At 29.3% G+C, this 23,240-nt stretch overlaps 2 protein-coding genes across 5 annotated transcripts in view; both read left to right on the top strand.

The window, feature by feature from the left end:
* LOC119687774 (PIH1 domain-containing protein 1) overlaps positions 1 to 18,744 on the top strand; it is a 29,690-nt gene extending 10,946 nt beyond the window's left edge. For 3 of the 4 annotated variants that reach the window (XM_038102255.1, XM_038102254.1, XM_038102253.1), the window contains 3 exons: positions 17,649 to 18,280; positions 18,339 to 18,482; positions 18,547 to 18,744. In XM_038102255.1, coding sequence (XP_037958183.1) covers positions 17,649 to 18,280; positions 18,339 to 18,482; positions 18,547 to 18,612 — 842 coding nt within the window. In that variant the 3' untranslated portion in view covers positions 18,613 to 18,744. The remainder of the gene's footprint in view (positions 1 to 17,648; positions 18,281 to 18,338; positions 18,483 to 18,546) is intronic. The other variant, XM_038102256.1, reaches the window with a different exon arrangement.
* A 3,128-nt stretch (positions 18,745 to 21,872) lies between these two features.
* Positions 21,873 to 22,803, top strand: LOC119687776 (protein D3). Its single transcript, XM_038102257.1, has one exon. The coding sequence runs from the start codon at positions 21,898 to 21,900 to the stop codon at positions 22,651 to 22,653; it is 756 nt and encodes a 251-aa protein (XP_037958185.1). The 5' UTR covers positions 21,873 to 21,897; the 3' UTR covers positions 22,654 to 22,803.
* Positions 22,804 to 23,240: the final 437 nt, after the last annotated feature.

Here is a 23,240-nt window from a genome sequence, read left to right as displayed (position 1 = left end):
CATTACAGGCTCCTCGGGGAGGTATGCAGATCTGAGGTCAGTTATAGTTTAGTCTAATGAAGTGATAAACAATAATCCAGTCAAGGCGTAGAGAGGGGTTATGAAAAAACCAAAAGTGCTCAAGTGCACTGACTAAACTAGCCTCAACATAATAATAATTGCTATAAAAATATTATATCTTATTTTTTTTTAGTTAAAGCTAACATTCATTCATAAAATATCTAAATTAGTGTTTGGTAAATGTTTTTTAATCATTGTAATTCTCTGCAAGCAAATAAGCAAGATTAAGATTCAATTTGTACTATAATTTAGCATTGTAGTTAAAATAATTATGATAAAATCAAAATAGTTGTTATAATACTGAACGCAAGAACCTTCGCCAAATACAACTTATGATTAAAATATGATAGATAAAGTATATAAAAAAGTTTCGTAATTGAGTGAATAAGCAAGATGCGAATAGAGATTAGTTTGAAGTGATAAAAATTTTATAGTATTTCACCAGTCATTTTTTGCTACGTAACATGCATCCCACACTTATGTATATATAGTATTATTTTACTATACATTAGATATTCCATTAGAAATTAACTATTTCAGCTGCAACATATTAATTTTTTGATGTTAATTTTTGTATGCGTCAATGAGACTTTCTGGATTCTATTGTACATATATACAATCTTATATATTCTTTAAGCTATCTATATATTCTATTATACTTGAAATTGCATGTACATCCAGTAAATTATATTGCAAATATATTATATAGATATTAGCGATATAATTGTTTATATATATATATTGTATATGTATATTGATTAGTAATATTATATAAAACTTTTATAGCAAGTTTTACGAACTTTTCTTTCCTATAAGCGATAATCTAGCGTAACAACTAAAATAAAGAGTTTAATTTCATGATGAAATTAAACGTACATCTAAAACTATCTTAAACTATCTAACTATCTATTTCTAACGTAACAAATGTAATAGAAATTCTATTACAAAATCGAGTGATTTACAATCTTAACATTATTTACTAAAGTGATTATATCAGTCATTGAAAATATGTATTTTAATTACTAAAAAGTGGACTTTTTTTGTGTTTATATACTCGTCATCACACAAATAATTATCTTCAAAATTAATAATTAAGCCTACAAATTTTCAATTTTTAATAATTCACTAGCATTACTCACTTTAATTGATTTAGTGACGTGAACAAACTCTTATAGTACATAAAACAACATTGTTATTGTTACAAATTTGTTGTTTTTTATAAATATTTTTTGAAAATGAAATCTTGCTAAAGCAATGTGTGTGCATGTCCTTCTCAACTCAACTCAACTCAACTTGACTCAACTCAAATGAATATGTTTCGCAATAAAATGAAATATTAAAATGCAATTAGAAAATATGTATATTGAAAGTTGAGGGATAAATGTCCTATAAGAATAAAAAATCATAGAGAAATCCTATTTATAAACATATAAAATATTTAATTAACATTTAAAATTGAACATATATGAAACAGAAGTCTCTCCCAGCAGACACTGCTATTGAACGGATATAAATTTTAAGTGGAAACCCTAATTTGTTTCTATTGGTTAATATTCGATTATTTTAACCAATTTGGATCAGAGAGTTTTCATTGTAGTTATCTATATCATGCAAAATAAAAGGATTGTCGTTGTTACAGGTTTCTTCAGTATAGAAAAACTCTTTTAATTTTGAATTCCTACCTTCTGGTCCTTCGAACAGAAAATCAAAGCAATATGAATAACGTCTCTTCAGTGAGTTAACTGAGAAAAGCGTCTAAGTTGCCGGGGTGGTCACGTGTAGGATTTGTTTTTACAAAGCTTTTAAAAACAAAACAACAAACTAAATCTAAATCTAAATTTGAAGCAATTTAGCGCTAGTCTAGAATAGATTTAGTGTTTATTTCTGTAATTGAAACAATTTAATTGCAATAGAATTGTGAAAATCATTGAAAAATTTGTTGTTAGATTGAGTATGTGTGTATGTGTTTGTTAATTACACTTATTCATTTAAATAAAAAATGAATAAAATTAAAAATTGAATAACAACAACAAAAACTTATGCTGAAAAACTATCATTACGTCAAATCAAGGCTAACAGCAGCTGACACAACTTCCCTCCCCGCCCTCTAATTAAGCGGCGCGCCAACCCAAAAACAAAAATTTCAAATAGTTAAGAATTAATTTTTAATTTTTAATGTTTGTAACACCAAACATAGAAAGACACATAATAAAAAAAAATAAAAAAAAAAAAAAAATAGTTAAATAAATAATTATTTTTTTTTTGTTTTTTTTTTTTGGTGTGTAATTAAATAACGAGTAGTTTAAATACATTTTGTTGGTTTTGATTAACTTTTTTTCCTTTGAATAATTTCAAATTTTAATTCATATTTTATTTTTGGAATTTCACAAGCATTTATAGGAGTTCCTCGAATGGACGCAGCAGCAGCAACAGCCTAACGTCACATACGAGCGGGCGGCATGGACAAACACTGGTTACTACTACGTACTCGCTCGTATGTGCGTAGACTAGACCATAGTCGTAGATAGATAGATTTATTTTTTTTTTGTTTTTTTTTGTTTGCTATGAAACTATTTTGCGTGCAACGGTAAGATTCACTCGGTTTCGTCTGTGTCTGTTTTCAACTTTCACTCTCATTTCTTCTCGACGACGAGTTCAGACTCTGACTATTGTCGTCATATAAACTCTCAAGCCCACAAAACAAACTGATAATATTTAGGCATTTCATGTTTCCCTTTTGCCTTCTTGTCGTAAGCTGGCTGGCAGCTTTGATTTGATTTTGATTTGAATTTGAATTTGAATTTGAATTTCAATCAGAATTTCAATTTAAAAAATATTTAAACGCGTCGAAACTTCATAAAATTACCTTATAATGAAAATGTAGGAAACTGTTTTTGTTTTTTGTTAACACAATTATTTTTTTTAACTTTAAGATTTTAAACGAACACTAAATTCCAATACGATTTTACGCACGAAAAGAACAACCGCCGCGGCTGAACACTGCACACAAAATGAAAGTGTGACAAACGATTTTCACGGTTTTGTTTCAAATTTTAGTATAAACAAATACAAAAATACAAAAATACAAAAACACAGAAATAAAAATCTTTTTAATCAAATCAGCGGTTAGGTTAACAGAGCTCGCGAGAATTAAGAGAAACGGTTTTTCGATATGACTCGCCATGAGTCGAAAAACTGTTGATCATAGATTGCAGTCGGAATTTTCAAGAATGAAATGCGAAAAACTAAACTTTAAGAGAACCCACTTGATGACGAAATCGAATCGCTCTTGCATTAACGTTAACGTTCTCGATTAAAACTCAATGCGGGGAGAGAAGCACCGAAGCACCGAAGCACCGTCCGTGTTAACCCCCGCACACTCATATATCATGACAATTAATAATTTTGCTGTACAAACATTTGTTGTTAATACTCAAAATAAAGGGTGTAACCAAACAAGACCTTTGTAGTTGTTAAACGTTGTTTCTATCGTATGTTGTATACCATATATTGTATATATGCTATATATTGTACACATGCTATATATTGTATATATGCTATATGTTTTATATATATTCTACATATTGTATATATTCACACGGTCAAAGTATGTAACTATGGCCGTGTGCGAGTTCAAGTAAATTTAGGTAAAGTAAATTGAAATTTCCAAGGGATTTTCTGCACTGCACTTACTTACGAATTTACCTCATAAAAATGTGCTAATTCGAGTAAATTTATGGTGAAATTAATGAAATTTACTTATTAACTAAACATCTTATAAAATTTTCACAATGGTACCTAATTTATCCTACTCCAAATTCTGCTAAATATCAACATTCGCTGCCATACCGACAAAATTTACTATTTCCTTCAATTTAACATTAATTTGCTTGAACTCGCACGGCCTATATATCAACGTTTTATATAGTTTTCATTTAACATAATATTAATACAATGGTATTAGGAATTCTCCTGATGAAGGCAAAGCGAAATTCGCCGAAACACGTGTAGAAATATACAAATACAACGTACAAAATGCAAGTTAAAATATTAAAAAACAAAACCGACTTTATAATGATGTTGTTCACAATCTTGAGTAATATAGTAGTATAGCATAACTGCTCTCGAATAAATGAATTTCGTTGTTCCCATTTACACTATTATAATATTACTCGGGTTTTTAAATCGTGTATAATATCAATATATGGTCTGTTCCACGAGCTACTCATAGCAAAATTCGAGTAAAACACAAGTAAAGTAAAAACTTAGAGCGTAACACAAATAAAGTGCCAAATTACGCTCTTTACAGAGTTTTGTGTAAAATCTGGTGAGAACACCAGTGACGTACTAATGTAATTAAATCAATTTATGTTTTATTTTGTCATTTATTTCGGTTAAATATTATATTTTGTTCAATCGTTATTATTGTCGTTATTTTATCATTAATAATTTATAATTTATATTAGATAAATAATATAAATATTGTTTTTTTCGTAAAAATTTAGTGAAATATATAAGTATACAGCCATGTTTGCTCCCATAACGCTGAAATAGTTGTCGTATAGGTGACAAACGTAAGAAAATGTAAAAGTCAGAATCAAGAACAAGTGATTAGTTATGACAGAGAAAACACAAGCAACACTTGTTTAATCCGATCATCAAATCCTTCAAAAATGCAACGCAATTACTCAAAGTTTGTATCAGCTGATATGAGATTCCACCTACCTATACGTAAAAAAACAAAATTTAATTGGTTATTACGTTTCTCCCTATTTTCGCTACGGCACGAATAATCATATATATTATTCTTTATTTCATAAAATAGGTGACTAAACTGTTTCTCATGGCGTTTTCGATTAGTAAATCTGGAGTAATTTTTTCAATCGAAATGCTCTTTTAATGCACTTTTAGTATATTTCCATTTTTGATTGGTGAAACTGGCGCAAAATGTATAACACTCGAGAATAATTTATAACACTCTAGATATTTTGCCAGAATAGCAAAGATTACTCTAAAATGAACAGCTTTGATTTAATTCTATATACCATATGTATTTGTGAATAATATAAATATCTACTAACAGTATTAAAATAATGTTAGATTCCGCTAAAAATGTTTGATTGGAAAACAAAATTTGACAGATCGCAACCAGATTTACCAATCGAAAACGGCATCACAATTCAGCCTTTACACATATCTTTCCGATTTAGTGAGCGTAATTCGGAAATGTACAATGTGTCTGACTTGGATATTTATATGTTTTTATAAACTCATCATTAATCTAAATGTTATATGTATGAATAATTAAAATATAAACAATAATGAAAACTAAAAAATCAACAAAACTGAAAATAAAACAGTAAAACTTATGAAAAAATAAACATAATAATTTACAATTATATTTGAAAAAAAAGTGGCACCCTGTATTGTGCTATTTTAGTTGCCGCGAGCCGCGAGCCATAGCCGCAAGTATGCCACTACATTGTGTTATCCGTTATGTTGTTTTTGTTGTTATGCGAAAATGACAAGTCATTGTTTAATTATCAACAATTGGAAGAAATATAAATTTTAATCATTTTAACAAAGGAGAAAGAGGGCTCTTCCACCCGAAGATAATGAAATAAGAAATTTTACGGATTTAAGAGAAATATTTATATTAAATGAATGGAATTCTCAGGAAGTTTGTTCTGTTCAGTGTTTTAATATTGTTTGCATTTGCACTAACTAAACTCAATTGATTCCATTTTGGCTAGTGGAACAGATATGCCTTTTACTGATTGTGTTCCCCAATTAAAAATCATTACGTAGAGCGACGCTATTCAAAGCATTTGGTGCGAACTCAAGCACAAGGTTTGGAACCGCACCCGTTGCTGCAGTCTCAATTCTATTTAGTTTAATAAGTGATAAATTTAAAATTTAAGTTCTTATTTCTTCGTTTCAATCGAAAATAAATTAAATTAAATTTTGAATTCTTCAGCTCATATAAAAAATTCTGATCTTTCCTGGAACTTCTCCGGGCGGTTGGACGCCAGAATGAATATTTATTACATTACATTGTGTAATTGCCTATCCGATAAGTTGAATGTATACCAGTCAGATGCCATAGCAACCAATTCGCGTTGGAAGCGCAATTTTTCATTGCTGTTGAAACTTTTTTATATTATAATGACGAATTGTAGATACCTTTGATTCGATGATAAAGTATTTTTAATCAGTTAATTAAAACAATACTTTTAGAGGTAAATTGCACAATCTACAATATTTAGTTAAAGGACTAATTCTTATTTATTATTGTAAAGAAATTTTTAAGAAATAAATTTTGAAAGTGTATATTCATTAACGCCTTGTAATGCAGAAGGTTTATCTAGGTTCTGCTTCAGTCAAACCTTAAAATGAGATGGATTAAATCGCATTAGTCATTGTTCTACTCTGTTAATGTGGAAAGTACCGCCACCGAAACATGGCATTAAATTTGTTTATTTTGTGCGTAAGTAAAACATTATTTATTGATACGTTATGTTTTCGCCTATGGGTAATTACACTAAATATAAATGAATCTATTAATGACAGCTTAAAATTTTAAACTAAAATGTTTTCACACAGCATTTTAGTTATTCACACAGCAGGAGTTAATTACGATCTCGAAATCATAATTAACAGTTTAGGAAGAAACCCGGCGAATAAGCACTTATGGTATTTTTTTTTTTGTGAACAAAACAGTACTGATGAATAAAGACAAAAACGATAATCCAGTTCTAAAATCAATTTTCGTAAACCGATTTAAAAATCACAAATAGATGGACTGACTTGTCCCGTATTAATAAACTGATAAGTTTCTGTATTCAACATTAAGTTGGAAAAAATAATCCAAAATTTTCGAACATTACAATTGGATATGCTCGAATACCTATACCCGAATTTTAAGATTTCGATCGAAGCGCGATTTAAAATTCTCGGGTACGTCCATTTCACAACCAATTAAAGTAGAGTAATCTATTTGACGCAAACTTTTCTAATATACCATTTATCAATATAGTTTATTTGTTGAGTTTGGTGAATGGGGGTGAGTTTTCAAATTATTTAGACTGTTTTATATCTAACGCCACTTGGTATATGTAACTTTTGCATTGATTACAAAATAACTGATAAGCCCGAATTCTCATAAGTTGTTCAGAGTAGTTATCTTTAATAAAATCCGTTGTCATTTCAGCATGCTCAAGAAATCGTCGCCGTGCCGAATCGAATACTACATTGAGTTTAAACGTCATTTGACGTATACAAATATATTCGAAAATCGAAATACGGAAAGCTGGAATAGTATTTGTTTGAATAGTTTTTGGAGCTATAGTTGAGAGAAATCACAGCACAATATTGTCATTTCGATTTGTACTTTCTTTAAGAAAACTCAAAGAAATATTCGTTCCAAATGCCAACCTAGGAAAGGAATAGATAAAAGTTTTTGAGATAAGAACAGGAATTATTGGCAACATTTTTGCAAATCATTTCATATGCATTCACGTGCTATTTTTGGCTTATGGAAGGCCTTTAAAATTACTCAATACTCAGTCCAACACCTGTTGCTCGCTATCACCTTTAAACTCATACCCTACTCCGTTAAAAAGAATTTTTTTTTTAATTTTTTACAAGTCCATATCAGCAAATCCATGCTATCGTCATAAGTAAAAATTTCAAACTAAAATATTTTTTAATGAACAATCAATGAATTTCGCAGTGTCATTGCAAAAAAAAAAAATTTTTAATTTTTTTGTAGGTAAATTTTTCAGAAGTTTCGCGTTATCAACAAATCACATTCATGTCCATTTAAAGTAATTTGTTTTTGTTTTGTAATTAAATCAATTGAATTTTTTATCACTACCTCATACGAAGTAAATGTTAAATAAACTGAAAATAAAATTTTAACTTAAATGGATAAAAAATTTGAATACCCTTCAAGTATTCAAAAGCGAGTGTTAACAGACCGTGCCGATGAGTCAGAACAAAACGTAATTATTACGTTACAAATATAAATTGTGTCATATAACAGCGATAATTTGAGTACTAACTCCAGTATTTAATGTATTAAGTATTAAATGTATCGATATTATGGGGGTCTACTTTACAAAGTTTTTTTACAACATGGGTCTCTCTTCCTTTGAGCATCATATCCCTAAGGGGGTGTAGGGTAACAACAATTCTTTCAAACTTTTTTCCATTGGATATTATTATATATATTATGTACAATCATATTGACCGCGGTTCCGACAATTTTTCACTTTTGTTTTAGTTCCAAATCATTGCCAGTGTACTAGACTATCGGCTATCTGCTGCGTTGTAAGTTCTAATATAAAATTTCACCTTAAATATATACCAGAGTAACTGTCTGACGGACTCAGACAGTGGCGGAATTAATGAAATCAACGGTATGATGTGTTGATTTCATTATACATATATATATATATAGTTTAGATATATGGTATATAAGATATTTACTATAGTATAATACTAAATGATTATTTTTATACATTTGGCCGTTTATATTCTTCGGTGTTATATGTAAAATCTTTTTTCTTTTCTTTCTATTTTTTGCTATTATTATAGTGCAATGTGAAGTTCCAAAGACACCTGTGCGTCTACTAAGTAAAGAACAAAAAGAAAAAAAAAACAACTTAAAGCAAAAAAAATAATTTTACAAAAGGATAAGTAAGTGAGGAAAATAATATGAATTTAGGCTTAAGCTCTCCCAAGTAACAAAGCCGTAGTAGATCGGTTTTGTGAATTTCACCATCTATAAAAACAACAACATAAAATGTACGGCATACAATATTTGACCAGCACCCTTCGCAACTATTGTGAATTAAGAGTATATATAAAATATGTTTGAAAAGCAGGAAAACTCACACCATTTTCCATTTTTCTATCAATATGACGAGAGCAATTAATTTATTATTGTCGTTTCCTTCTCTGTCCGAATGTGGGTAATATCTTCACTAACTAAGTTCATTAAATGAAAATTTAGCTTGTTAACTTTTTGTGAATCCAAATAAATAAAGTTATAATATGATTAACATAAGTTACCCCTGTCGAAAATTGTAGAGTTGTTGTGAATAAAGAATATATTAGGGCAAAAACTAGCTCGCTGTTTTCCAATAGAATATTTTAATTTATCTTTGATATGGCGATTATTTTCTTTTTTTTATATTAATAGAGATATCCCGAAACCATTAATCTAACAGAGGCCCCTCTTTCCAGAAATACACAACAATTGAGATGCCGCAGTACATGATGTAATAAGCGAATAGGGTTTAAGTATTTCTACAGACAGGCAAGTAACTCTGCAACCGCATATATCTAAGAGCTATAATCTCTTATACTCTAAATAAGTGTGTAACATCATCTCACTTCAGTCCTTGCTGATATTAACCACTGAAATTTTACATCTTCTACGTGGATATATTTAAAAACTTAATTTATATATATATATATATATACAAAATTTCTTTTTTGTTATGTGTTCGAAATATATTATCCAGCAATAAATAATGCTGATATCATATTGAAAGCCTACAAAATGTTTATAGATTATAAATAATGCTTTTAGAACAGTTAATATATACAAATATATTTTAATAGTGATAATAATTAATGAAATCAAACTTCTTTTATAGATTTAGCCACTAAATTGCTATTATAAAGCATACTTCTATTTCATTATAGCACTTTTTATTTTTATTAGCAGAATAAACCTTTATTTTATATATTATAATTCATATTTTATTACTATATTTTATCTTATATAATCAATATCTGATAAATTGTATTTTATTAAATGAATATACACACCTGTATATTCAAAGCATCCAGGACAGTAAAAGTGCTTTATAACACAGCACTGTAAACAACTTGAGTGGTGCTTTCCATTAAATCTGATATATGTGTTGTTAAATTAAGTGATGGAATTGCCAACAATCAGAAATAATTTAAAGAAATCTTTGTTCCCAACTTATTTGATATAAATGCAGGAAATAAAGTCTTGGTTCAAGAAACAAGAAAAATCGTAGGGAAACAGCACAATTTAGGATTAGCCGAGGTATAGGGTGCCAAAGAAAGGTCTATATGAAAAAATGTAAAACAAAAAAAAAAACAAAAAAAAGCTTAAAAGTTGCTTATCACCTTTCCAATTTTACTGGTAACAGATTAGTTTAGTACATACTTAAAACTTCACATTATCTTTGCATTTCTTGTATTTAAAAACAACAAGGAGAAGTAATAATAATTTTTGAATAGTAATAAAATACAACAACAATATTTTATTTTAATTGAATATTTATATTTCAAGTATTGCCATATATGTTACTCATCAGTTGCCTTTAAAAATATTCTTTGATTATAAGTCATCATCTTTGATTTTATAGAATTCTGAACCTATCCTATTAGACTACACATGATTTTTAGCTATACGCGCCAAATCTGCATGGAACTTTCTTTTTTTGCATATTTTTTGTTGTAATTTACTACTATTCAAAAGATTTTCTACTAGTAAAATAGTTTTATTTCGTTATAATTGATTTTAAGTATCATATTTAATTAAACATATTCATTTGAAAACGAATATCTTAGCAATTGTGGTTACAATTTTTTAAGTCTTGTATCTATCAATATATCTATCTATCTATCTATCTGTTTATATTTCTATTTAGCTTTAAAAATATCCATCTTTCTATCTGTCTATCTTCCTATCTATCTATCTTTCTATCTATATATCATTCTTTCTATCTGTTTATATTTCTATTTAGCTATCAAACTATCATTCTATATATGTGTCTATCTATCTTACTCCGATATCTGACAGTTTGCCGTCTATACTTATTTTTCTATACATCTATTAAACTATCTTTCTATCAATGTATTGAACTATGTATCTATCTTATCTGTCTATATCTGTCATCCACAACTAAACTATTTGCAGAATAGTGATATTTACATAAATTAATGCAAAATGAGCTCAAATGGAGAAATTTTACTATTTTGTTTTGTTTAGATATATATTACTCGTTTTCATTTAAAATCTTTTAATTGTAATCTACTGAATGAATTACGTACCGCTAATGTTGTCACTACTAATATCGCTAACAAAATCTAATCTGGCTTCTTACACATAAAACAGCAAATCATACTCTTTGCACTAAAAATACACACATTTGTTTAGATTGGTAAATATATTTAAATATTTACATATGTATATAACATTCTGATATATGCAAATTTTATTAACATTCACAGTTTGCGATATATTTCCAACTAAAGGAATCTTTGATTTTCATATTAGATATTGATGAACATCGCTCATTGTGTGAAGCATATATACACACACGCATATTAATGTTGAATACAAAAATAATTTTAATAATTGAATGTATGCGTAATATAACATGTTACCTACCTTTATTGGCAAAATTTTCTAATCGAATGATAAGGTGCTGAGTCAAGAACTTCCCAAACATAGTTACTTATTATCTGAGCAATTTAAGTGTTTAGTGAGAATACAATTCACTTATATTATCATAAATACATTATGCATTCAAAGCGAAATTCAAAGATATTAAGTATTCTTATTCTTAAATAAAGGATATATATACTCTGTAAGGTTGACTTTAAGAGGTCTATTAATTCTATAGAAATAAAAATTCGCTATGGTACGCAAATAATAATAAAGTGCTCTATTGGTGGATAGTCATGTGATAATAAAATCTTTTCTTCTTAACGTCATGTAAAGCAGTCGAAATCCAAAGACTGTGTAAGACCTCAACCCACTAAAATTACCCCGATGTCCGACGCTTTGCCCGCTTGAGATCACCGATTTGGTATTTCGTTATTTATGGTCATTTCGTTAATTGACTACTTTTCTCGGCCTGTGGGTCTTCATTTGGCATCATTGCAGTTGTGTCACTGCAGCTGTTCTTATTGGTAGCGCTCTCCCAATAATGGAGAGTTATGAGTTATAAATTGACTCGCGAATATTTTTACTGCAATCCATTTAAAACTGCTTAAACTTATTTCATGTGTAATACTTTGAATCCATGAGTAGTTCACGTTCCTCCTTAAAGAGATCACAACGAAAAACCACAAGTTTCGCGTGTTCAGTAACGTTATGATAGTTTGGGTAGAGCTATCATAGTTTGGGCAGTAGAGACTATCTGCCAGTTGAAATCGATGAATATATTCTAAAAAGCCTCCGTGGCTTTACTGGAAATATTGCAATGTATAGATTATACAGGAATTGTATTTTTTTCTTGATTCTTGATAGTGTTGCGCCTAGTACTATAAAAACAACAAGACAAACGTTATTCCTCGAGAATAAAATGCCTTGACTAAACTTGAGAATATATTAGAATGTAATATAAAGAAGCAGCATTACTGCATATAGTTAGATGGGTTACCAATTAGAGAGTCTCTTCAATTCTATATCTCTGAATCTAAGATCTATTCTATGAGCTTATAAAAACTTAGCAGTATGAAAAATTCGATGTCAATGAAATAATTTATGTACTTGTTTGCTATGCTAAATGCCGCAAAACAAGTCCTAGTAATTTTATCTGGTTTATATAATATTGAAAGTAAAGTATTTACCGCAAAACTGATGCTTACTTATTAATTTAGTTGGCCATTACAGATGCGAGACATCGTTGACCGCGTCCAGTAGCCTCATCTAGTCAGCCCGAATAGTAGCCTGCTGGTTGGTAGTAGCAAATAGTTTCATATCGTTAGTCACATGGTCCTTTCACTGAAGTTGCAGACGTCTTCTACCGCGTTTTCCACCACCAGGTACCGAATCAAACATCTTTCTAGCTCAAGCATTTGCGCGACATGACCAAGCCAGCGACACTGAATTTTTTATGTGATAATCAGAATTCATGATGCTGTTACCATATGCCTATGACCTATGACTCTAGTGTCCACGGCATGGCTTAGATCAGTCATCGCGTGTGAATTATGATTAAAGAAAGAGGCATATACAATTTTCTATTTGATCTTAAGTGATTAAGAACAGGATGTAAAGCGAAGAGATGCATATTTAAGTCAAAATCTATAGCCTTTTTAATTGACTTAAATTGTATATTTATTGACTGACACCAAAATAAGCTAAACAAAAAAAAATTGCCATACAAATATGTCAATATATTTTTTTGACAATTTTCAACCTATATTCATACACCTTAAAAATTTCCTCGCGAACCATCAGTTCGGATTGACAGACGGCTATACGCCTTATATAGGATAATATAGTCTATATTCAACTTATACGTATCATTTCTTCAACAAATATATAAATTCCTCCATTATTTCAATTAAAACTAACTAAATCATGTAAATATATACATATATCGAACAAACAGAATGCTTCGCTTAAACCAGTTGCTGTAGTACAACTAATTTTTTTCAGTGTATTTTTATTTAGCGCACAATGACTAAGCATATTTCGATACGCACAGTAAATTCGAAATCCTAACAAACTTTATTTTCACATTAGTTGAGTCATAAAATTTATTAAAAATAGTTTAACTAAATAATTTTTTTTGTAAATTTCTAAAATAAATGGATATGAATGAAATATTTTATATTGCATTTTAAGTACTTGTATATATTTTAATATAAAATTTTTATATAAATAAATTTATGGCTTTTATGTAAAATAATTCTACATAATATATATATATATATATATATATATATAGTCAAATACTTGACTTGCACTTTCACTTCAATCTTACATTATCTACATACCTATATACTCTGAAGTTTACTTTTTATCGAGATAAGCAACCAAAAATTATATTTTTTTATAACAACAATACGATATTAGGTCTGTTCCACGAGCTACTTGAGTAGTAAAAGTCAAGTAAAATACAAACTGAGAGCGTAACACAAATAAACTGCCAATTTACGCTCTTTACAGGGATTTTCATGGAACAGCTTTGTGTAAAATCTGGTGAGAACACCATTGTCGCGCTAATAAACAATACAAAAATTTAAATTCAAACCAAAACAGCTGATTCACACGTCACACAAATTTTACTAGAAATAAAATGTACGAGTAAAGTCTGTGTGGCATTTTCAAATTTCGACAGGGATGTTACGCTCTCTCAGATGCTCTCATTTGCTCGAAAATATGCTAGTGGAACACACTTGTGCGTACACAGTGTTACTCTAAGTTACTCCGAGTAGCTCGTGGAACAGAACTATTGTTTAGTATTAGCTCTATTAAGCTATTTATTTATAAAGCTATATAGATTTCGAGGCTGTCAGTACAATATTTTGCGGTTTAAGTTTTCAGACAGTTTTAGGTTAATCAAAATCCAGTTGAAAGGTTATAGTTAACATGAATATGTACAGTTAAGATAATAGTCTTTAATCAGATTTCAGATCGTTTTAAACTTTGAAAATTGTCAACAGTTTTATCACAAATACGTAATTGATATTCAACAATTGTGGTTCCCATAAAATGATTTAAGTGCTGTAAAAGCAATATTCCCACCATTCTTTGTAAGTTGATCAGTTTTTCGTGACCACCGAACTCCTAATTTTCAAACGATTGTAAGCCAGACTATTTCTAAAGTATGAATACTGAGCTATTTTAAAGTAAACGATGTGATGTTATTATTATTGGACGGTACACTATGACCATCCTAAGCAATTCGATACGTAATACCGATTATTCCTCCAACTTTAATCACTCTGAAGACTGTAGCATATACAACATATACAGCTCTCTTGCGGCATCGTCATATTCTAAGTGACTTATAGTATAGACAATAAAATCCATTGACTATACTCTTCATATAAACTATTCGGCGATGCTTATTTTTTTTTATTTTTGATTCTGTGAAATCTATAGAACAGTTTAAAACTAGTTTTACTCTATTGCTTGAAAATAATTTACATTCCTTAAAAATATTTTCGGAATAATTTGTATATGCAGCAAATTGTACAAAACACCTGATTGTTATATATTTGAAAAGACCCCAATCTATGTAAAAGAACGTAAGTTATTATGTATTAAAATAATTTAAACAAGCAGGCATACTTGCTAAAATAATAAATATATAATAAGGAATAATGTAAAAATGTGCATTATGTACAATGTAGGTAAATACACAGTGTAATGTCAATCAATCTATATTTGATTCGCTGGTCATACAAGCGACTGAATCGTGTCGATAGCAGTGAGTGCGATATATAGCTATCAAATTTAGCAGGCAAACTTTGACTTGACTGAGTTTAAAAGTCTGCCTGCCGGTATATCAAAATAATATATAAGTCTTTCAGGCCCATATAATAAGAACTACTTTGGTTTGATTTAAAAGTGGGCATAGCCGCATATTTAACTGTTACTTACCAGATGAGAGTCTGGTGTCCATTTATGACGTATGGCCTGTCCCATACATAAGCGTATACAATGAACGATTTTGGAGTTCAAATCTTTCCAATAAATATTTTAGATGATTTTTTTAATTATTCGTTTTCATTTGAGATATGAATTTTAAGGAAGAGTTTTCAAAAATCCTCCTTAAGTGAGTCTCCGCGAATGCTCTTGACCTCGTTTATCTGTTTTATTGTCCTGATGTGCGCAATTCTGTCTGTGCACAATTGATCTGTGACACTAAAATGAGGTTCTTAACTTAGGGTATGGATACGATTAAATTTCTCTGACAACTACCATAACAGCTATAACCCACTATATACGAAGAGATTAGATTTTTTCCAAATTTTTTAATCAAACATTTTCAGTTTTATTAAGAAATATATAAATAATATATATTTATAGATATATAGCATTATGAATATGTGAATTTCCTTCAAAATTCTGAACCTTTGATTTTATTTCGTTTTTTTTTTGTTCGTATATTACTGTTTTTTAATTGCGTTGCACTTATACACTATAAATAATTTATTATAAATCAATATTTTACCATAAAAGCATGACATTGACTACTATTTTATTAATTATGTATAAACACAGCTAGCTAATAAACTTTTACACTAATATTGCTTTTCTATGAAACTTTCGCTTCTAAGTGTTGTTTGAGAGCATCTTGACATTAAAATTTGAACTCTGCATTCATTGTTAAACTCTTCTTTCTATGAGATAGATTTGTTTACTTTAGCGTCTTCATAATTTTATGCTTTACAGCATGTTTCGTGTGAACATTTAATGACGTCATTTTGCATTCTTTAAGATAAATAATTCAGTTTAAGCCAATAAAAGTGGTACAGAACGAAATGTCTTTCAAGACAGAAATGCTGATGTAGTACTTCAACATCAGCAGTTTTTTGAATTGGAGGTTTCCAATTCAAGGAACTGCTGAATCCATAGTACAATGGAAATATGAAATTCCTGAAAAAAGGAACATCCACTTGTCTTTGGTTAACAACTACAAAAACCATCAGAGTTTCGTTCGGAAGTTTAGAGCAGTACCATGAACATTATTATTATGGATTTAGTAGGTCAACCGATTTTACGTATTATTCTTAACTTAGGCATGATCACAGATACAGTGTTACGTACTATTTAAACTGCGAAACCTTAACTAATGGTCCAAGCACAATGACTGCGTTCCTCCATTCTTGCGTTTCGCTTATTGAATACGCAATTATTGTTAAAATCTGGAGTTAAATAATACAGCTCTGCGTAACATAATTAAAGAAACTTTTTGAGAATTATAAATTTCATATATATTAGTTTTTTGCAATTACGTGGAGTGATAAGCAAACCTGTAGCTTTAAAACGCAAGAAAGTATGTATTTGCGCAGAAACGCAGTTATAGATCTATAAACTCAACTGTAACAACTTTTTCTACTTATGTTTGCTCCTGTCAGACATTGATGTGTCCAGAACATCGAACCGGAACCGAACAGAAAACTGGAAAAAACTGTTATTTTTGCCGGAACGAAAGCCGGAACCAAACCGATATATTTTTTTGTCTTCAACCGGAACGTAAAAAATTCCGGTTCGATGCCCTGGATGTGTCAGCTTTACCTTTTCCGAAATGCCACTGTGTAAATTCAATTGTTTATGTTACTACTATTGTACGAGTAGTAAGTAGTACCTTATTTGGCTTTATTGATTTGCTTCTGTGCTGTTTATTAAAACTTATCATCATATCCTCGTCAATTTTCATTAATAATGTGGGGTTTGCGATTCATAAATTCTTGGATTCTTTATTGAATAATTTGAATTCACATGTATATATGACTTAATTTTAATCACAAATAAAACTAAATCATTTGGAATATATGTACGTACAAATTTTTCATATATATACATATTACACTTTATAGAGTTTTTCAATTCCAACGGATGCTGTTTATATTTCATGTGCTCACTACTGAAAGATACACTGGTATACCTTCGTTTTAAAATGTTTTTGTTTTTTTTTATTGCAATATATTGCTAAAAAACCACTCGATCACACTTTCTGCGCCCTCTCCGAAAGCAAGTAATGCCATTTCAATCGATTTTTATTTTTATTTTATGAAAAAATTGACCGTAATTGAATTTTTTTTAACCAATTTTTTTTTTCTATTTCAAGGTTTTTGTCTAAAGAGCCACAGAGTCAACTCAAAGGAGAAATTTTTCATTAATGTGTGTCACACATCAGAGATTCCTGCCCCAAAAAATATTTCCGAAAACGAATTGGGTACTTTATTAACGTCCTTTGATTCAAATAGCTACCGGATACCCATGAGCATAGCAGAAGTACGCCACACATTGGATAAATCCAAAAACACATGCGAAGTTTGCGACATTGCCATCAATGACAAATTTTTCGAAAAGTGTTTAAAGTTAGATAGCTTCAAAGGTTTTTTTTTAGCGGTAATTTTCGAAGCAATTAGTGAAAAATTTAATATACAACTGAACGGCGAGGCGGCGATTATTTTGCGCCACCGCAAGGTTATGGGCACCTTAGTCTCTCATCGTATTCGAAGCGCTGAGGTAAACAATATTATTAATTCTCATCAGTCATCAATCGATAACAAACTATTACCACAAAAGGAAAAAGCAAAATTAGTCAAAGAAATTAATGAAGTTTATCGAAATTTCGAAATTGGTCAGCGAATGAGCGGGGGCCAAGATATTTTCGAACCCGTTTACAAATTACGTGCCAGACTATATAAAAACCAAGTGTACGAAATCGTTGTGGAAATGTACTTGCCTGAATGTGTAGGACAGCTAAATTTTATTTAATTAAATCAAATGTTAATACATTCATTTATTTTAGATTTCCTCTAAAAGTATTACTTTAAACATTGGAGAGGATCGCATATTCCTTGAATCCAAAAAGAATGGTTATCTATTTGATAAATTTATCGGCTTCAGTTTACAAGCAGAGAAGGCTAAAGCATACTTTACAAAATCTGTACAAGTTCGTTAAAATCAATTTATAAAATTAAAAGTAACTAACTAGTTATTTTTTATTTATTTTCCAGTTACTTTATATTTATATTCCCGTCAATGTTCCCCCGCAAACACCGGAGATAAGTGTTTCTTCCTAATGATATATTGCTTTAATCAGCAAATGCCTTATATTTTATTTAAAAATGTTTATTTTTTAATATTAAATATGTATTTGTTAATAAGATTCTGTTGTATGAAAAAATTTAAATGCATTACATTAAATAAAAAATTCAAAAATATATATTTATTCTAATATTAATATATAACAATTAATACATAAAAGAAAAAAAGGACAAACACAAAAATTTGTTTAATTTATTTAGTGTTTGTCCTTTCTTTCTTTGCTATACGAAAAACCCTCTAAATTTTAAATATAGCTACTTTGTCACTATAAAGAAAGCGTAGCTTTATCAGTAACAACAATACATACTATAAAAATATATAATATTCCAATATTAATATTATTATAATATTAACAAAATAAATTAGATAAGTACACCTTGACGTTGTGTATCCTCGAACTCTTTAGTGTAACTAAACTGAACCATTGCGCTTCACTGATTTTGCACAATCTTTCTAGAACCGCTGGTACAAAGACTTGATAAATCAGTTTTTAACCGAACCAATGGTTCAGAGTGTCGAACAGTTCACAGCGCTGCTTAATATTTCTCCAATGCAAAGATATTTAATGATGTAATTTATACATTATAGAAAACGTAGTTCTTCTAAAGTCGTTTTTGTTTTTTTTTTTTTAGGAATGGTTTACACATTTTTTACCCAAATATGGGTCACTTTTTGTTAAAATTAAAATTGAAGGTTTGTTTAATATTTTTTAATATATTCTACATTTCGACTCTTCTCAAGAGCCATCATCAGGAACAGGATCTACAAAGATTATTGCAACAATTTTATAATATTTTAATTATTAGTTTTTTAGTTTATTATGAATACATAATTTTGTCATAGAAACAAGGATAAAGTGATGACTATCAAGGAGCGTCGATAAATAGAATATATTAAAAAATATTAAACTAACGTCGAATTTTAATTTTAACAAAAAGTTACCTATAGCTGGATAAAAAATATATAAAACCATTATGAAAAAAAACAGGTCGAGAAATAAATTCAAAATTTAATTTTAATCCTTGTTAGAAATTTCAATTTTTATTTCGGGAATATTCAGCATATGGGTGTACAGGGGCATAGGGGTGTATTGTGGCTTTCTACATAAAGAACTCGCTAGCAAGAGCGACGTTGATCGTTCTCCTTGTTTTAGATTTTACTCTCCGGCTGTATATTAGCTTAGTTTTCGCAGTGTATCGACAATCCCTTGTCATTTCCATTTCTGCGTTTTATACGCTTGTTCTTCATTATAATTCTTCATTGGAGATCCATCTCTTTAATATATTATACAATATATTATGCACCTTATGCATTCATTGAGAAAATATGAATGAGCAACTGTATCGATTTTGTTTGTTTTTATGATCCAAGCTAGTACAATGATACTGATTTTACATTTAAGTCAAAATGTGTAGTTTAATTTTCGTATTAATTTGAGTAGATCTCCCAATGTTGTGATGAGCTGACTGAAGTGAGCTTAAGCATCCTTAACTGCTCCATTAGTGCTACATTAACGCACTATTCTAATTCATAAAGGACAGTTCAACTTCTATATGTTCCTTGTCGATTATCATAGGAATATTATTTGAGACGTAGTAGCCGCTACATTAAACTACGAAATGACCATTTATTTCCACCTAATGCTATAGATACACCTAATACTAGGGCTTAGTAGCTTATTTATATTGAATATTAGATTGAATTATATTATATGAAAACCATTCGATGATTTTTTCAAATTTCGTGAATATGATATGATGAGGAATTGTGAATAATACAAGGGAAAAAAGCAACTCTGTATTTACGTTGAAATATCGTATGCTAATTTAGCACTTAAAATTTATTTCATTTTTTAAAACTTAAATTAGTTCTGATTAGTAAAAACATCAAATACAAAACCGAAAAATTCTAAAGAAGCAGTACTGGACTTTCAGGCACTACAAGATGTTATATTTGAAATAAATTATTCTTTGGCTATTCCATGTTCACACTTACAATTATCAAATTTCATGAATATATTTTTATATGAATTTTCCATAGTTGTCGAGTTAATAGCGATAGTTTAAATGTACAGTACATCAGAAACTATGTGATGTACACTTTGAAAAAGACTAGTTAATTAAATAAAGTTAATTAAATTTGTGTGTAGCAACATACTTTTTAGCGAAAACTTTTATATTTTAAAAATAATATGACGTTTAGTATAGTCGTTTACGTGTAGGGCTTTTTAAATAATAAATTCTTTCTTTTTATTTTATTACAATTTTGTCACGGAGAACCAAAAAATGATAATATTTATAAAATTTCCATCTTGTTTTATCATAACAAATTGTGTTTTGCACAACTTGAAATTGAACTGCTATTTTTTCTAACTGACAGTAACTGTCACAAAACTGTTATAAAGTATATCTTAATTAGTATAACAGAAATAAAGCATTTAATGAATATAACAATATAACACATTAACTGTGAACATATTTGTGCAGAAAATATGACTAATTGCTATACAATTATCCAGTCAATTGTAAGAATGTGTTAATAGAGGTAGTATAAGCGCACAAGAACACTAATTTGAAAATATATACCATTTAATTAATTATTTATTTTTTATACAAGGTTAATACTTTGTAAACCTGGTTTAGCCTGGTTACGCCATTTGACGTACAACACACGAGATTGGTTTTTGAGGATTAATTTCGGTAGATTGGTACAATTTCGGTAGATTGGTAGATTTTTGGTAAAAAGCACATGAATCAGTTTTGCAGATTAAAAATTCTTTAATATGAACTCTACCAGTAAAAAAAATAAATAAAATGTATATTAAAAATAAAATAAAAACTAAAAAATAAAATTTTTTAAGTTTATTAAAACAAATCACAAATATTAGCTTAGTTTTTTTTAGCGCATATGTGAGTGGTCCAAATTTTTGTATAGAAGACATCGCGCATGTTAAAATGTTTTATTTTCGTTATCTCTTCTCCTTATTAGTCAGAAAATATGAAAATCCCTAAAATATGTACAGAGAAGAATATTCTGCTTAAAATTAACTGTTAAAGCACATTAAATTTTAAATAAACTAAATGTAGTAAACTGCAAGAAATATGTTACAAAAATCACGAAAAATTGTATATATTACCAACACTGGTTGTCATATTTTGTTCATCATTCATTTTTAAAATCTCCAAATCTTAGTCTCCACTCTAATATTAATTATTTTTGTAATTGATAAAAATAAAAAAAAACTTTTATATTAACGAAAAATGTCTTTTTCTGCAAGTGTTTTTCATCGTAGCCAACAAATAGCTTCGGCGATTTTTAAAAATCGTAGATTGCTTGTTTTACAGCAACAACAACAACACTCTCCGATAAATTCAATTTCTTATTTGACAGTTGTCAAAAAAAATTTTATTATAAATAGTCAACACATAAAGCCGGTTACTAAAATTTCTTCTCGTTATTCGTCAACAATTAGTGCAAGCATGGAGAAAAACGGAGTTGTTCCTGATGTGATTCCCTGTGCACCAAAGGAAATTGCAAAGATTTGCTATGCTAGCGGTGCTACAGTTTGCGAAGGAAACGTGCTAACACCAACTCAGGTTAAGGACCAGCCAACTGTTACTTGGAATGCAGATCCTAACGCATTGTACACTCTTTGCATGACTGATCCTGATGCACCAAGCCGCAAGGAGCCTACTTTTCGCGAATGGCATCATTGGTTAGTCGGTAATATACCTGGTAATAAGGTTGCCGAAGGCGAAGTTTTATCAGCTTATGTCGGTTCAGGACCGCCAGAAGGCACCGGTTTGCATCGCTACGTTTTTCTTATTTTCAAACAAAATTGTAAATTGACTTTTGACGAAAAACGTTTGCCCAACAACAGTGGTGACGGTCGTGGTGGCTTTAAAATTGCGGAGTTCGCAAAGAAATATGCTCTAGGTACTCCAGTTGCTGGGAATTTCTACCAGGCTGAATGGGACGATTATGTTCCAGAGCTTTATAAACAATTAGGCGCATAGGTACCTATGCGGAATAAGTATATAAAGTTATATAATCAAAGTTTTCTTTCAAGGCATATAATGCTACAAATTTATAATGTTATTTTGGTAAAATTTTTGGTCAAATAAATTGCATTTCAACGAAATAAAAAAAATTTTTTTTACACAAAATTAATTGCAACCTGCGAATTTAATTAATTTTCAAGGTCGCTGTGTTAGCATGTAGTAGTGGCGATAAAAATGTACGTGTTTTTGAAGTAAATATAAAAAATAATAAATTTAAGTATTAATTAGCTGTTGGAATTATTGTTATTTATAAATGTAGGTTTTTTAATTTATTTTTAAAACAATAATTAATAATAGAGTATTTTATAAGATATTCCTCTGATACATTGCGTTAGAGTCTTAAAATTACTGAAATAATATCTGTTTTAATAAAAAGTGTTTTTCTTAAAAACATTATTATTAAAAATTTTAATCGAAATCTGCTTTCAAAATAAAAAATTTTTGTTTTGGACGTAAGTTTCGAGCGAAATATTTAACATTGCAGCAAATCTATATTATCCAAGTAATAACGCCAAAACAGAACGTTAAAGGCGAAAAAGAAG

The sequence above is a fragment of the Teleopsis dalmanni genome, chromosome X, assembly GCF_002237135.1.
Source record: "Teleopsis dalmanni isolate 2A chromosome X, ASM223713v2, whole genome shotgun sequence".
Taxonomy (NCBI): domain Eukaryota; kingdom Metazoa; phylum Arthropoda; class Insecta; order Diptera; family Diopsidae; genus Teleopsis; species Teleopsis dalmanni.
Note: the sequence above shows the minus strand (reverse complement) of the source record. Positions and strands in the feature narration are given on the sequence as shown.

Coding starts and splice junctions, on each gene's coding strand:
- LOC119687776 (XM_038102257.1), top strand. CDS start 21,898: ATGTCTTTTTCTGCAAGTGTTTTTCATCGTAGCCAACAAATAGCTTCG.